The sequence below is a fragment of the Solanum verrucosum genome, unplaced genomic scaffold, assembly GCF_900185275.1.
Source record: "Solanum verrucosum unplaced genomic scaffold, falcon-dt-bn FXZP01000088.1, whole genome shotgun sequence".
Taxonomy (NCBI): domain Eukaryota; kingdom Viridiplantae; phylum Streptophyta; class Magnoliopsida; order Solanales; family Solanaceae; genus Solanum; species Solanum verrucosum.
This window is the reverse complement of record NW_026020077.1, coordinates 1007708-1023868: the sequence shown is the minus strand read 5'-3', so window position 1 is coordinate 1023868 and position 16161 is coordinate 1007708. Positions and strand designations below refer to the sequence as shown.

The following is a 16161-nucleotide window of genomic DNA, read 5'->3' as shown; positions in this document are numbered from 1 at the left end:
CAATTTATCAGATGTTCTTATTGTTGAACTCCACATTGAAAATAGGCACACTAAAATGACATTGTTGTAGAAGATGATCATATGATTGATCAGCATTTCCAGCAAGAGGCAGCCACGATAGGCTTCGATTTCCATCCAAGAACCAAGCAACCCTTCTCTTCTGTGATGGTGAATCCTTCATGTCCATTCACTTTAGCAAGCCATTGTTTGGCTTGTGACACCATCTTAATAGGTGCTGCCTGAAAACCTGCTCGGCTCATCCTCCTACGCCATTGGTCCACCCTCTCGTGCCTTTCCACCCTTGCTGGTCCCTCGCAGCTCACAATGTTCTTAATCTCCTCTGCAAAGTAAAATTGCTCTATCTTGGCTCGCCTGGTGTCATACTTAGGCAGCATGACATCAAGGGAGTCGAAGATAGCAGAGTAATAATGCAGAGCTTCCATGAATCTCCCGAGAAAAAAGGGTCCGTTGTGACTCGAGTCTTGCTCCACAAGGACTAGAATCTTTGGAGAAAGTTCATGAACTACCTGCAGAACAGAGTTGAGAGCACCGCGGCTTTCCTTCACCACGCAATGGAGCTGAAGAATGCTGTTAACCACGAGGACCTCGCCATCGTATACTTTGATGTCCTTTGGTTTAAGGTTTTCCAAGTTGCTTTCCACAGCTGAAAACTCCAAATTTATACCAAGGCTTCTTGCATAGTCCTCAAGCTCATCTCCAATAATTTGCAATTTCTCGATATTCTGTCCAACAGCAGTGATCCTAAGGCGATGTGGGGGCTGTCCAGGGCAATTAACAAGACTCTGAACAAGACGACGCCATTGGTGACCATGAGGCAAACCAAGGCTCATTCCCAAATCAACCACATGAATGAAACTCTCTCCCTCAAAGGCTTCCAATATCGAGCAATTAGCCACAAAATGACCAAACTGAATATGTGGGCATGTCTCATAAAGCAACCTCAAAGCTTCTTCTTTCTTCTCCAAGGCAATGTCTGTTTTATTCATAGCAGGGGTAGCAACATAACCAACCGTGCCAAGCGGCTGCACCAGAGCCAGCCTATCAGCCAACCCCTGCATGAAACAGGACGCTACGCGCTGGAAAGAGGTCCCAAATACTAATGCACTGGCACGTAGCTCCGATAACAACACGGATGCACGGGACTTATCTCTACAAGCCACAGCTTCAGCACAAGTAATTAAAAGTTGGACTAACTTCATACCTTCCCCATTTTCCTCCTCCTGATTAATTATATCAGCTGCTGCCTCTTCAATAGCCTCAGCAGCAAGGTACCTTTGGTTCAATGCCCAAACATGATCGCGAAAATGAAGCCCTGGTTGCAATGACAAGCTATTCACACTATTAGTGCTACCAATTCTTGGTAAACTGCAATTGCTGCTGCCACCACTGCTGCTATCAGTACTATAAAAAGTGCTGCTTCCAAAAGACTCACCAAGACTTGGGGTTCTCCTTAGCCTTTTAAAACTCCCACTGTCATTAGATAAAGTTGAAATGATCATGCTATTGGTAGGAGCATTTCTCTTCAAAACAGATGTGTAAGGATTAAGAGAATAAGACAGTTCTTTGTGATGACTAAGATAAAGGCCATTTTCCATAGGATCATAACCAATTTGATCACCATTACAAGGCTCAAGTGATAGAAAAACATTAGCCATATCATGAATCATTCTTATTCTTCTTTTTTTTCTTTTGGTCTCTTTATTAATTCAAGAAACTAAAGCTGGTTAAAAGAAAGACTAAACAGGTGAAGTGGGGTTTCATATATAAAGTTTTCATGGGCGTTGTTTCTTGTGTCGATTGATAATTTCGATAAATTTTGTCTTGATGCTATTGGATGTAATGTAATAGTAGTAACTAATTTAACTACTACTTCAAAAAGGACTTGACAGGGAGAGTTTGTCTGTGAAAAGAAATATTAAATTAAACATAGAGCAACCGATTAGCTCCCATGGCCTTGGACTTTAAAATCTGCTTCTTAGCCTGATTTGGTGACTCTACAGTCTACATTCTAAATTTCATGACGCAAACTAACCTTAACCATCATCTTTTAAATAACCAGAAATTAGTTCCCTGTGACCCGCCATAAGTTCGGAATCAAGGGAGTACAGGTCCCTCCTCAACCTAGTGGCGGAGTCAGAAATTTTAATAGTAACATGCCCTAAACCCCATAAGTGGGTTTGGGGATGTTAGTATGTTCTCAAATCTTAATCCCTACCATGGAAAATAGATAAGTGTAATCATAACAAGATAGAAAGAAAGATACAACAAAATAGCACAATCAAAGTAAAACTACTAAACAAGAAGATGAGAAAAGGAGGCTAGCTCCCTCCATCTCCCTTGGAAAAGCACTATAACACATTGCAATCCTGAGTCATGTCCGCGATAAGCTAGAGATATGTCATGTCATATCGGATCACCGTCCTCTAGTTTTTCTTCAGTCAAACTCTCACACCTCCCTATTGATACCTTCGCCTACTCCTCCTCACATGGTCTTTTCCACCACGGAGCCCACTCCCACAAAAAATTTGCCCTGTTCCGCCACACAATAACCATAGGTAACCACCCAAACGACACTCTTAATAACTCAATTGTTTGGCTACATGAATTTTCACTTTATTGGTGATGGTTCTATTCTCATCTTGTAATCCCGTCTCTCATTTCCCCTTACCTACAATTTTATTATTAGTTTTTTTTTTTTTAAAAAAAAAAGGTTACCATCCAAAAAAAGTTTGATTAATCACACTTGTTTAAAAAATAAAACATGTTGGTGTAAATGTGTTAACAGTACAATTATTTTTTTTGTGTGTGTGTTTATGATTTAATCCATTTTGTTTAAAAAATCATTTTTCCTATTCTATGATATTTTGTGTTCATGACGTTACTTTAAAATTAACAAAGATACCAAACAAAAACCAGAATTTTGGTAGTCCACTTTAATTCGGCTTAGAGTATTTTATGAAAGCTATGCTAACTTTTTAATATTTGAAGTTTACCGATCGACATGAGAAGAAAAGTATTTACTTTTTAAAAATATCTCATTCTGCTAAACTTGCTAAAAACAGGTAAAAAATTGAGATAGAGTCGATCCATAAAACTGTGAAAGAAATTGAGGGACTAAGTCGATTCATTAAACCTATCCACCTTAATTTTGACCTGTTTTTAGTAGTGGAAAAATTGAAAAGAGAAAAAATAGTAGTAACCTCAAACAACCAAAGCTAGTATAGTGGAGCAATTTTTGGTTTAAACAATGAAGTATACAAGCTAAAATATTTCCTTTTGCAAAACCAAATCTTATATGCTTTTTTTAGAGAATTATACACTTTAATTTATTTTATTATTATATTAGATAAACGGCACAAGATTAATATTGTTGCTCTCATTAGAAGCTTCCAAAGTTGTGAATATTATAGGAAATAGAACAAGGTAAATAGCCAAGAAGTGGAACATGTCAACTCCATTGTTTTACTGTTTTTTAACTATAAATCATCATGATAACTACTCCTATGGTTTCTTTTATTAAAACAAGAAAACAATGTCAAACCTTTTCGTCATTGGTCCAAAACCAATCTCTATTAATTGATGTTTGGTACTTCCTCCGTTCTTAATTACATGTCGTACTTATTAAAAATAAATGTTCTTTAATACTTGTCGCTTCACAAAATCAATACTATAACACTATTCTTCCTATTTTATTCTTGAGAGTTATTGGCCTTGAAAGCATGAATTTGATCAATATAGGAAAACTAAATGATTAATTCATGTTTATTGATCGATTTAATTAATCAAAATAAATTAATTTATGTTCACTTATTGAAAACTTGACTAAAGGTACAATGATAATCTTACTTAATTCCTTAAGTGACGTGAAATCTAAAATGATGACATATAAATAGAAACAAAGGGAATATTATTGAAAAAATGATTTAAGAATTAAGTAAATAATGCTAAGTGACAAGTGCAAATGAAAATTCTATTTTTGGAATAGTGGACAAGTAAAAGTGAACCCATGAAGTACTCCCTCTGTCCAACAGTAGCTGTCAATTATTGACTTGACGATAATAATTGTCCACTATTGACTTGGCACACCTCTTAAGAAACAATAAATAATAAGGGTAATATTATCATATCATCCTATAATATTTAATAGCAAGCGTAAAATAGACACAAAAGGTTATCTCTTGATTTTCTAAATTGAACAAATATTTTTAGTATAATGAACAACTATTATTGAAAGTGAGGACTTACATTATCAAACCTATTTACGTTTAAAGAATTCTTACGCAATAGGACTTACAGCTTGTTTGGATAAACTTTTAAAAGTGTGAATGTAGTAATTATTCTCAAAATCCACAATTAACGTTGGAGAGTGAATCCCAAATTTAGTGGAACCAGTTGACAATTAATTAGGAATTTAATTTAATTATTAGGGTAACATCAGCCGGCTAACATAGGAAAAACTAAGTGCGTAATTGATTTGATTTGTAAGAAAAATTAATACATAATATTCTTAATTCTTCCTATGTGAACGTCATAAGAAAAGAAACATCTTAGCAGTTTTATGACTTTTTATGAGTGGATTATTATCAATATCACAATATACATCGGCATAGCATATGCTAATCATGTACTTAAGGTTAACAAGAATGCATATTCGCAAATATAAATAAAAATGAAATTCCTTTTTCAACATATTTTTTCAAAATACTCCCTCCGATTAAAAAAGAATGACCTACTTTACTTTTTAATTTGTTTCAAAAAAAAAGATTCCGTACCTTTTTGGCAACATTTCCACAAAATTAAAGAATATTTTGATATATTTGACATAACTATAATTTAAGACCATAAGATTAAATTTCGTGTTAAATCAAAAAATGCATTATTTTTTTTTAAACGGAGGGATTAATAACTAAGGGGGAATAGAAGGTTCCTTCCTTGTACTCACTAAATTAATCAGTACACAACATTGGCCAATCTAGAAATACTTGCACGTTTTGCTGACAAAGCTTGGATTAATTTACTATTAATTGGCACTATCAGTAGCCCATGTAAACTTGAATTAATTAACTATATTATGTTTCCATTTTATGGGAAATTTTTGGTACCAAAGTGACTTATTGATTTTGACTTAATAATTTTTAATTTGAGTTCACGTCAGTCTATACTTACCGTCATGCTTAGAAAGAGGAGAAACCTAACAAGTATCAATTGATGGGAACTAATATGCCTTTTAAATTGCTTAAGTCAATGGTTAGCTTTGTTTGCAACAATTTTGGTTTTAACTAAGAGCGTCTTTCCCTCACCTCGACTAATTCCACGGGATACCAGTTATGGTAAGATTCAATAAGTACACTCTTTTGAGTGTTATTGCGACAGGGTTGAACTGTTCGGTTTTTCAAAACCAGAGAAGTCACAAGAAGTTCAAAGGAGCAACTGTTATGTACTCCTATAAAGAAAAGACAACAACATACCCTATGGGCCGTGAAATCTTATAAGGTGGGGTTTGGGGAGGATAGAGTGCACAACACCTTACCCCTTCCTAGACCTTTGTGGAGGTAAGGGTGTTGTTTCAGAAAGACCCTCAACTCGAGTAACGCATATCAAAGTAGATTTAAAAGGAGAAAACAGAAGTCTAAAGGAAAGAAAAACATTAAAAACGAAAAAGAATAAATGCACAACACTAAGCAAACTCTGTACTCCATTTCAGAAGCAGTAGAGAAGTCACAAGGAAGAAAATCTCATAACAGTTTATCCCAGTGGATTCGCGCTAATACAAGCAAAATCATTGTTCAAGCCTAAACCTAAGATGCATGAGCAAGAATGCTAGAAAAAGAATTTGGAGAAACACAAAACTCTCCTCCTATTGCTCACCTGCCGGCGAAGTTTCTTTCCCCTTCAATCACAGCCCAGTTTGTTCATGTTAACTATCCAAACTTTGAGGTCCCAAAAAAAATCAAGACACAACCTACTTGAAATAAGACTACTGCTGGTAGTCAATGTTTTTTTGAGCATAACTAACTGCTTGTAGACTGTAGTCAATGTTACAGACAATACTTTCTTTCTATGCCAATACAACTCGCAAAAGGAAAAATTTTATAATTGAATTATCCATAACAAGGATGGAGCTAAGGGAATCAATTTTGATTATGACAAATTACAAAAGTTACCATGTTTTCAGGTAGGCTCATACTGATCATTTCCCTACACCAAATGCTTATCTCCAAAATCTTCTTCTAGAAGTTCCACGTCTATGTATTTGCTTCAGATCTTTAGCTGCAAGTAATGAGCAAATCAGAGAAGGACTAATTAGCAACATAAAATCATACCATCAGATTAAAGAAAAATGGTCTACTTGGTAAGGGAAGAAAGTGCAGACATAAATTGCTATATGCAGGAGAGCATCTCGAACAAGAAACCAAAAAAAAAAAAAAACTAGAAATGTAACATTATTCTGGATCACAAATTAGCAGAGAACTAATTATTGGGGACAGACAGACCAGTTAATGTCCACTTCTTTTCCAGGCCCACCAAGTCTAATGACAAAAACAGGGAAAGCCCTTTGGTATGGATTAGTATGTTTGAAAGAGATATTGCTATAACTGAAGATACCTGCAAGTCTTCCTGCAACATACAGAACTTCTTCAGCAATGGGTCTCCACTGCTCAGCACATGAAAAATTAATTCCCAGACCAACACTAAGTCCTCTCAGGATGTGCACTGTACGGAGAACAGAAAACAGTTCCTCTGGAAAAGCCTATCATCAAAACAAACAATTTTCAGAATTCATTTTACAGTATATGCATATTTAATTCGCCAACTGGTTCAACTGGCAACTGTTATCACCATGTGACTGAAGGAAAACTAATGTTGTTAACTGCCAATATACTATTGTTTCCAAAGGTGGGGACTTATGGTTAAACAATAGGAAATCTACTGAAGTTTACTAGGTGAAAGACATTATCTGTGGTTTTGGAATATCACAAGTAAAATTATGGACTGGGATCTTGACTGCAGCAATTTTAAAATTTATCAAGCAAAGAATAACGTTCTTAAGAGGTTGAAGGACGAAATACTGAGCACAGATCAGGGTGGCATCAATATATCTTGAGTTGTGAGATCCAGAAAAGCAAGTGAAATCTATATTCTTTTCAGACCATTGTGAATTCCTGTAACATGAGGAATACATCATTGGTGCTATTCCTTCGCAGTTATAATCCAATTGTATACCACCAAGACATTTATGCTTAAGGGATATCCAGACAACATTACATCATTTAAGGCAATGTAATAAGTAATATGAGAGCATGAGCTTTAGGATTCATTCTTCACGCAAGTTTTTCAGGGATTGATAAGAAATGGGAAAGTTAACATAGTTGAAGCCCTATGAAATTTGGCAGAAAATATGTATCAGAAAAGGAATTAACCATTTTATCACTCTCATAATATGTTTCGGGGAATATTAAAAATAAATTGGCCACATGATGAATACATGGCTGATGCACTTATAAAAAGTATTTGATGCTGCACGCAAGTATCAACATTCATCTCTAAATTATCTACTTCTAAAGTTCTATTTCCAGGATAGCGCTCAGCACAAGGATCCATCGGTTCATAGAATTGGGATAGGAAAGATATCAAATCCAAGGATTGGATTTGAAGAAGCGCGTATAATTATTCCAAATGAATACTAAGCAAGTTTAGTAAATCATGGGCTTTTGAACCATAAAGTCCTTTTGCTGCACAGACAATCTATGAAACTGTTATATTCTAAATCCTTACATTGGAATCTTGTACCAAAAGCATCCTCCAGATACAACTCCAAATTTCTAAATGCAACAAAATGACTTCCCCACCTTCCCAACCCAAAAGAAACAGAGAAGCAACACAAAAAGAACGGACACAAAACATTACGTACAAATTAGGTATTTAGGTCCTAATAGTAACTTGCGTAATAAGATGCCATCCATTCAATTTGCTCAACTAGTAGACCCAACTCTCAGTGTAGCTATATACTTTTTACCTAAGGAGCTTAAAGACATACCTTAACAGCAATCTTTTTTATTGAAGATTCTTCAGCGAAAGGTTGCAGCATTGTAACTCCAGGTGGTAATTTTGTGTCAAACATTGTTTGCGCCAGCCTAAGCATTTCATTCTGTTCATCCTCGCAATTGCTCAAGGTCTCAATACCAAGATCCCTAGGATATAAAGAGTACATATTACCAAGTACAACAATAAAATTGAAATAGATTGCTGCAAGTCTGCAGTTCTGTCGTTTACGCATTAGATCAGATTGAGCCGAGTCATAAAGAGTGCAGTTTGCAAAAAATCAACCACTAGTTCTAGTTCAATGGTGATGAGCCTATGAAGTATGTCAAGGGATATATATATTTTCAGATGAAGTAAGATGTTTCATAGAGGGATTTCACTGGGTATGTTGTTGTTGAAGTAAGATGTTTCATAGATGGCATCAAGATGTTCCATAGATGCAAAGATACTAAAATAGCCAATATAACTATTAGCTCCATTACAAAATGTTCCATTCTAACCAGGGAGCTAATGAAAAGAAGCAAAAATGTGGCCCAAGTTAAAGAAACTAAGAAAGTGAATTGATAAAATCTAGATATGAACCAACATTATGTACAGGTGTTAGGTTGCTCGAACTAACTAGGTACAGTAGAAGGTGTTTCTAATGATAGATGATTCACAATCATAGTTGCAAAGAGCATGAATACATTTTCTCTTAACAAAAATATGACCAGGTCTGCCATCTTATAGTTAATAATAAGATATGTAGCAGTACTCTGGTAGTCTCTTATCCTAGATTTCTATTACTACTTGTTATTTCCTGTGCTTCAGTTATCCCATTATTTGGTTGTTGTTATTATTCCTTGTTTGCTAAAGGCTATGTAATGATTTCCCTATTATTTGTTATGCCCTCTTTACTTCTGTATTTTCCTTTTCAAACTGCTTTGATTTGCATTACTTGAGCCGAGAGTCTTCCGGAAACAGCCTCTCTACCTCCACGAGGTAAGTGGGTAAGGTCTACTTACACTCTCCCCTTCCCTCCCCAGACCCCACCTGTGGATTGCAGTGGGTATGTTTTTACTGCTGCTGTCACTGATGCATAACAACTGTCAAAGAACCATGCTAGAGTAACAGACACCACACAAATCCTCTTTTGCTGTGAAAGCAGAAAGAGGAAATATATATAATTATATATATTTATTTACAAGAAGAGCTTTCAGGGTAAATTACTGCACCTGTAGCTCTCTGATGCCCTTAATGGGTTGTTATCGGCAATTGCAAGAACCAACCTAGCATATCCAAGCCTCAGTTCATCAGGTAGATCCTTCACTTGCCCATAATCAAGCAATGCAACCTAAAAGGAATAATGTAAATAACAATCTCCGTTGTATATTAATTGCGAGAGTGATGATTTGTAAATGCTTAGTTTAGGTATTCCAATGTACACTTGCCTCAGAGCCTTTACAGATCAGAATGTTACCCGGATGAGGATCTGCATGGAAGAAACCACTCTTGAGTATCATTTGTCCATAAGCAAGTGACAGATTTTTAAGGATGTTCCTGCATTTTCAGAATATAAAAAAGGGACCTTCACTATAACATTTTCAGAAAAGGGAACATACCAGAGTTCCACATGGATTCAAATATATACAGACATGAAAAATGACCACTTCAAGGGGAACAGAGGCGGAAGACTTTCTATACATCACGGAAAGGATCTATGCATGAAGCAAGCAGGCAAGTTCAGAACAACATGTTTTATGATAATTCAGAGAGTTACACTTTTGCAGCTGCCGCTAACTTGCCATCAGGATGTATGCCTCTCTTTTCCATTTCATCTCCTAGCTTCAAAATGGGTATGCCGTCAATGTATTCCATCACTAGAACCCTCCTAGTAGCAGCATGAAGAAAGTGATTGCTCAGGTGGATGAATATAGGGAGAATAGCAACAGAAATACACCAAAATTCATGCAAGCAATAGTTATTCCAATCATTGTAAACCAACCAACTAAAATAAGCCCGAAAAATCAAACAAATGCGGAGAAGATAAATAAATGATACAATAAGTGGAACTTATGGAGCTGCATGGACAAGCATTTGGAAATGCGCCTTTGACATCTTTAGAAGTAGATATAAGGGGTAGAAGTAGAATTCTTGGACTAAACATACAACACAAAAGGTAACCTTAAGTGGTGAATTACATACCTTTAAGTTTCAAGGTGACTGCTACAGGATCTAATTCTGCAACAGATAGGCCAAGCACAAGCTTTTTTTACTGGTTCTTTCAAAAGTATTTCATGTCGTCACTCCACCTATCCTTTACTATTTGCTAACTATTACCCTTTATATAGAACTAATCTTGTGCAAACACCCTGCATCCGCTCCCATATAATCTGATATGTTGAAGACATACTTAAGCAAATAAAGTGTGGTCTCTCTGACAACTTAAGCTTTTAGATGAGAGGTCATACACTTCAAACAGAATCTCCATGCTCTTGGCCATGAAAGATTTAATTGACCTTTGTGATAACTATCCTTATATATGAAAGATACTAAAATACATATCCACATTATCCAATCAATACATCAAATATGCTTTCTAAAAGAAAAACATCATACCACTTGTTAGACTCTTCATATTTGGTTAAATTACCCCGAACCAAACTTATCTGAAGAATGTATGACATTAAGAACAATATAGAATGACTGAGGCTAGGGAAAATAGACTTGATATGCAATCATTCAAATGAACTGATCCCAGTAGAAAAATCTTGCAACAGCGATGTTGAATGAAGCTTACATTCAAGTCCCATTGCGTGTGGACTTTAGTAGACTACACAAGTATCACCCGGTGTATGAGGGTTAATTCCATGAATAGGTTTTTTTTTTATAAGGTCATGAAGAGGCTGTGAAAAGAATATTCCTTTCAGGAAAAATCAGGATGGTAGAAAATATGATAACAATCCACGACTCATGCAAACAAAGATTTGATTGTCTTGCGGAGTAAAATGAAATACATATACCCAGTATCAGGAAGACTATAAAGCTTATAATAAAGCTTGTATGAAACAAACTGCAAACTACAAAGTGATCCACATGTATCAAAAACTGTGTTACATATAAAAGTGCATCCAGAAAGAACTGAAGAAAAGCCTTATGTAAGGACTTGAAATGTACGTACTATAGAATGAGCATTGCAGTGGAGAAACTAGTTAACTTTTGTTCGACACTTAGTCAAGTCATAACAAAGTTAAACACTTACCAGTTAAAGAAAAAGTCTTAATAAGGCTAAGCACAGTAATAGAAACACAAGGTAATTGAAATCACCAAAATAGGAGCTAAAGCTACTAGTCTCATCTTAGTTCACTATGCAACTCAGACAAAGCAATTTTTCTTCACCTGAGCATACCTGCTGACCATGTCTCGTATCACACAAGGTACCCGAACAGGGGACTTTTTGTTGTTCTGGCAAAGGAAATGCTGAATTCTTGCCATAGCTTCAGCTTCCCTCACAAAGTCGAATTCGTAGCTAATCTTGAATGAACAAGTTTAAACCAGATTACTTCAAAGATGCAAAAGTTCAAAAAATTTGATCTACTAGATTCACTCAATCAAGTAATAATATCCAGGTGGGAGGAAGTCAACTAACTGCATGCAAATACCAACAAATTCAATTGGTGATATTTGCTGATCTTGAAATATTTAGAGTCTCACGGATCAAACATCAGAGTCTAGAGAAGTCACGTACCAGTTAGAAAGTAAAACCAAACAAATCAAAGATTGTATACCATCTCCTAAGTAATACTCCTATCATTTTTGCACAGAGTAAAACTCAAAAACAGTATTTCATAGGGGGAAGGAAACAACAATGGAAGCCCTACAAGAAATTAGAAACTGCTCCCAAGAGAATTGCAAAATGCGAAGGCGAAGCAAAAAGAAACAAGGAGGCTAAGGAATTCTATCACAGGACAAAAAGGTGGATGTGGGATTGGGAATCACTCAGCATGTACAATTAAGTTCAAGATCCATAATTAATACTAACATTAAAAATATTAGCTAAATCAACTTATGGAAGAAAAACAACTAGTGTTATGTGGTTCAACAACTATTCTTTCATCTTTCAACAATGAAAATCTAATGAGCATTGACATAGATTGAATGGGATAATAAATTGATTGCTCTCATAGGCACTTAAGAACTAAAATAGACTGAATTAACAACTGAAAGAAAAATGAGCATGGAAGTGTAAGGTGTACTAGGTCAACAGACAATCAAATTAGAAAACTGGACTTCATAAATATTTTGCTTCAAGCAGTTGAGATATGGCATAACATTCTCTGGAAGAACTTTAATTATAGCATTACAGAGCATCACCCATAACACAAACAGACTTGTTAAGTCCAAAGGATCTGACATAATCATTGGAAAGATCAAGAATCATTCCCAGTTTTATTTTCCTTCCCTTTCCTGGAAGCGAAACAATTATAATTAGGCGCTCCACTGGGAGAACCTCAGCATATAGCAAACATCAAAGCAAGAAAATATCGAAGAGGAATAAGGATATGAAAAAGGAAAGAAAATGAAATGTCTATTAGTACAAGGCATATTGCAAATTCATGAATGTTTTGCACCTGTTTCTCCATTTCCTTGGTAACGGAGAACAGATCAAACTTGACATCTGTCTTTTGAATATATAACGCAAAGGCTTGCAAGTTGCGGATATCAGTCATCATCAATTCCTGAACTCCAGGATGTTGGACCTATAGTTTTACGACAATTAGAACCTCATAGTTACACCATTATTGCAAAATGACACTCAAATTATTACCTTGACGACAACATCATTCTTGTCACCTTTGAGTCTTGCTCGATGAACCTGAAAAAGGCATACATAAATATTAAAAAAGAACTTAGGCAGCAAGTCTTAAACTAAAGAAATGACAAGGTAATGTTTTAGATTTGAACATGAATTAAATACTACGATTAAATCCATAAATTTCCTTCTTATTAGTTTGAGCTTAAAGAAATGAAGACTACTCAATTGGGACGCTTAACAGGTAACATAACCAGTTTTCCCAATTTTACATTCTACGATTTCCATCTTTTCTTGCCAACAAAATGTGTCTTTGAGCATTCTATAATTTAGCAAGAACGAGAAAGAGAGTAGAAAAGTAGATACCTGAGCAATTGAAGCAGAGCCTAGTGGATCCTTGTCAAAATATTCAAACAATTCATCAATACTTTGACCCAACTCCTTCTCAAGCACTACCCTAATCACATTGTATGGTGTAGCTGGTGCTTGATCACATAGAGTAACAAGCCTTTTGACCCATGGAGCGGGCGCCAAGTCTGGCTTCCCAACTATTTGGGCAACCTAACATTATTAATCATCATCCAAAAAAACTGAATATTTCCTCAGCAATAAGTGGTACTATTATGATACAAAAAAAAATGTAAAAAAAATAACTAAATAAAAATTAAAAACAAAGCAGTTTGATAAAACAGTAACTAGCAAGTGATTAAAAACGCAAAGTAATGTGTAACTTCTGAAGCACAAGGGATGACAATCATGTGGATTTCCTCAATAGGATCGGAGCGCCCCCTAGATTAGTACTCCATGTCTTTCAATTTGTTTGTCTTACTTTACTTTTTAGTCAGTTTCAAAAAGAATGTTTTTTTTCTCATTTTGGCAACTCTTTTAACTCTAACTTTCCATTAGACCAGAAGATTAAAATGCATTTTGGTACATTCTACCTATCTTTAATTTAAAACCACAAAATTTAAAAAGGTTTCTTCACTTCCTAAATTACTTGTCAAGTCAAAACCATACAAATAAATTGAAACCTGAGAGTACTTGTTAAACCAAATTTAGATCAAACTATAACAGTTCAAGGTTTAGAAATTTGAAATAAATAACAATGAAACCAAATCCATTATAGACAAACAGAAGTACCTTTAGGAAAAACCCACCAAGCTCAGAACACATGCTATATATCTTGTCAGCAGCAACCTCGTGCTGCTTCTCCCACATCACCTCCTGTTTCTTCACATCCTTCTCCAGACTTGCTATTACCTGAAATACCTACAGAAGAACCCCCAAGCATAAATTTAATCGAACTACTCAATACAGAGTGAATACAGAATGAAAGAGCAAAAAGGGGTTACTTTATAACCAGTATAAATATCAGCAGCGCGAACCCAGAACTGAAAAGACCGTTGCCAAGGTCGGAGCTGAGTAGACACCTTTTCTTGAAATTTTTTGAGATCAAAATGGAAAAGCATGGTGATATTACTCAACTTGATACCAAAGATTTTTCTGCCAATTGATTAGTAATTGCAAATGGGTGTCTGAAAAGATGATTTTTTGGGCATTTGTATTGCTCAAAAGGTCTCAATTACTTGCATGGCTTGGGTTGAAGCTTAATTTGTATCTCTCTAATGGCTAATTTGGAAAATGGAGTTGGTACACTGATGAGTAAATCTATCTACAGATTGTAGACCGATGAAAATACAAAGAATTGCAAGAATGCGGAGAAAATGTTCAGAGTTAGCGCCGCAGAATTCGAGAAATGGGGTCTCCGCAGGCGAATGCCACAAATATATTTTTGCAAATGGACATTTACCCTCTGTTTTGATTTACTTAAAAAATATAATTTTAAGTTAAAAATAAAAAGTGAAATTGAAATGATTTTAAGTCAAAAAATAAAAAGTAGGGAAGATTTATTTTTGATTTTTGATTTATTTTAAGTCATTTTTTACCTTATCAAACACTTTTCAACTTATTTTAAGTCATTTTTAACTTATTTTAAATTATTTTTTATATTTGCCAAACACTTTCACAAATAAAAAACTGACTTAAAAGTAAGTTTAACCAATTTTTAAGTCAATCCAAGCACCCTCTTAATTTCCTCTAGATTCTTTTACTTTAATGCCAACTACGCTGAAAATGATTGTCCAAATCACTGAGAGATAATTTTTTGTGTCTATTTTACCCTGCTATTGAATAGAGGGACTAATAGATACAAGGCTAAGTTTTTTCTTGGATTTAACTCATTTATGTTATATTATATATATAAATAATATGTAATATATTAAATACTTCTCCATTATATTTTTTTATTTTATTTTATTTTTAGTGTAATTTAAAAAAAAATTATTTTTTGAACAACTCTTTACTTTCAATTTTCTACGCAATATATTTAAAATCACAAAATTAAAAAAAAATATTTGATAAATTTTACATATCTTTAATTTAAAATTATAAAATAAAAAGTCCTTATTTTTTTAAAACTCTAGTCAAGTTAAAATCAAATAAAAAATTGAAACGAAGGACGTAGCTTTTACAACTATTAAAAGTATATCCAAACACATGATATTGTTACAATTTGGTGCAAAAACAATTGATTGTGCTTGTCCTTTCATCACCAAAGAGATACCTTGAGTCAGAAGTAAAGGATACCTTCAATTAAAATATGACTTGATTATAGAAAGTACTAATTTATTCTCTATTTTATATTAACTGAGATGAATTTTTGGGTTTTTTTTTATTATTCTAACATAATAAAATTGTTCAAAGTTTAAGATTGACATTTGAAACTTTTTTCATACTTATGTTTCCTTTAGTGAAGTTTGATATTTTTTAAGAGATAAATTGCACTAGTTATAAGGTTATATTGATAATTTCACAAAGGACAATTGTGAAAAATATAATTTAAATTATGTCCTTAAATATTATTATTAATAAATATGTGTTGCCTCACAAATTCAATTAATATGAAATAGAGAGAGTATAATATAACAAATATTTCTTTCGCTAACGTTATATTCAACACAATTTTTACATATTTCACGAAATATTTATTATTTTTCACCAACATAAATACCTAAATTAAGCATTTAATTTCATTTTTTTTCTTTCCAAAGAGAGTATTGTTGAGAAATAGGGGTAAAATAGTGACGGAAAACAAAATTAATCATCAATATGCAAAGTAAAGATTCCCTCTCATCCAATAAGAGACTTTTCATTTTAGACAGATTGACCAGAATGCCCTCACACATAATAAAATATATATAAAGAAAGAATAGTAAAGGATCTATCATCTATCTTATAGGATTGGG

General features: G+C 34.4%; 2 protein-coding genes across 3 annotated transcripts; both read right to left on the bottom strand.

Annotated features, from left to right (window-relative positions):
- Positions 1 to 89: 89 nt before the first annotated feature.
- On the bottom strand, positions 90 to 1616 carry LOC125824174 (GRAS family protein RAD1-like). Its single transcript, XM_049503534.1, has one exon. The coding sequence runs from the start codon at positions 1614 to 1616 to the stop codon at positions 90 to 92; it is 1527 nt and encodes a 508-aa protein (XP_049359491.1).
- Positions 1617 to 6132: 4516 nt separating this feature from the next.
- Positions 6133 to 14348, bottom strand: LOC125824176 (uncharacterized). 2 transcript variants are annotated; one of them, XM_049503536.1, is made up of 12 exons: positions 14209 to 14348; positions 13997 to 14125; positions 13223 to 13417; positions 12872 to 12919; positions 12675 to 12803; positions 11453 to 11577; positions 9824 to 9934; positions 9495 to 9603; positions 9279 to 9397; positions 8060 to 8213; positions 6628 to 6772; positions 6133 to 6291 (listed from the first exon to the last, which is right to left on the bottom strand). In XM_049503536.1, exons 1-12 carry the CDS (start codon positions 14323 to 14325, stop codon positions 6233 to 6235), a joined length of 1440 nt encoding a protein of 479 aa, XP_049359493.1. In that variant the 5' UTR covers positions 14326 to 14348; the 3' UTR covers positions 6133 to 6232. The 2 variants fall into 2 exon arrangements, with proteins under 2 accessions (XP_049359493.1, XP_049359495.1); XM_049503538.1 differs by lacking the exons at positions 6133 to 6291; positions 6628 to 6772; positions 8060 to 8213 and adding an exon at positions 9020 to 9149.
- Positions 14349 to 16161: the final 1813 nt, after the last annotated feature.

Bases quoted from the DNA above. Each gene is read 5' to 3' on its own strand.
- LOC125824174 (XM_049503534.1), bottom strand. From the start codon at position 1,616: ATGGAAAATGGCCTTTATCTTAGTCATCACAAAGAACTGTCTTATTCT.
- LOC125824176 (XM_049503536.1), bottom strand. From the start codon at position 14,325: ATGCTTTTCCATTTTGATCTCAAAAAATTTCAAGAAAAGGTGTCTACT. The intron at 12,920-13,222 runs GTATCTACTTTT...TGCCTTTTTCAG, and splicing joins GCTCTGCTTCAATTGCTCAG to GTTCATCGAGCAAGACTCAA. The intron at 9,935-11,452 runs GTATGCTCAGGT...TGCTGCTACTAG, and splicing joins ATACGAGACATGGTCAGCAG to GAGGGTTCTAGTGATGGAAT.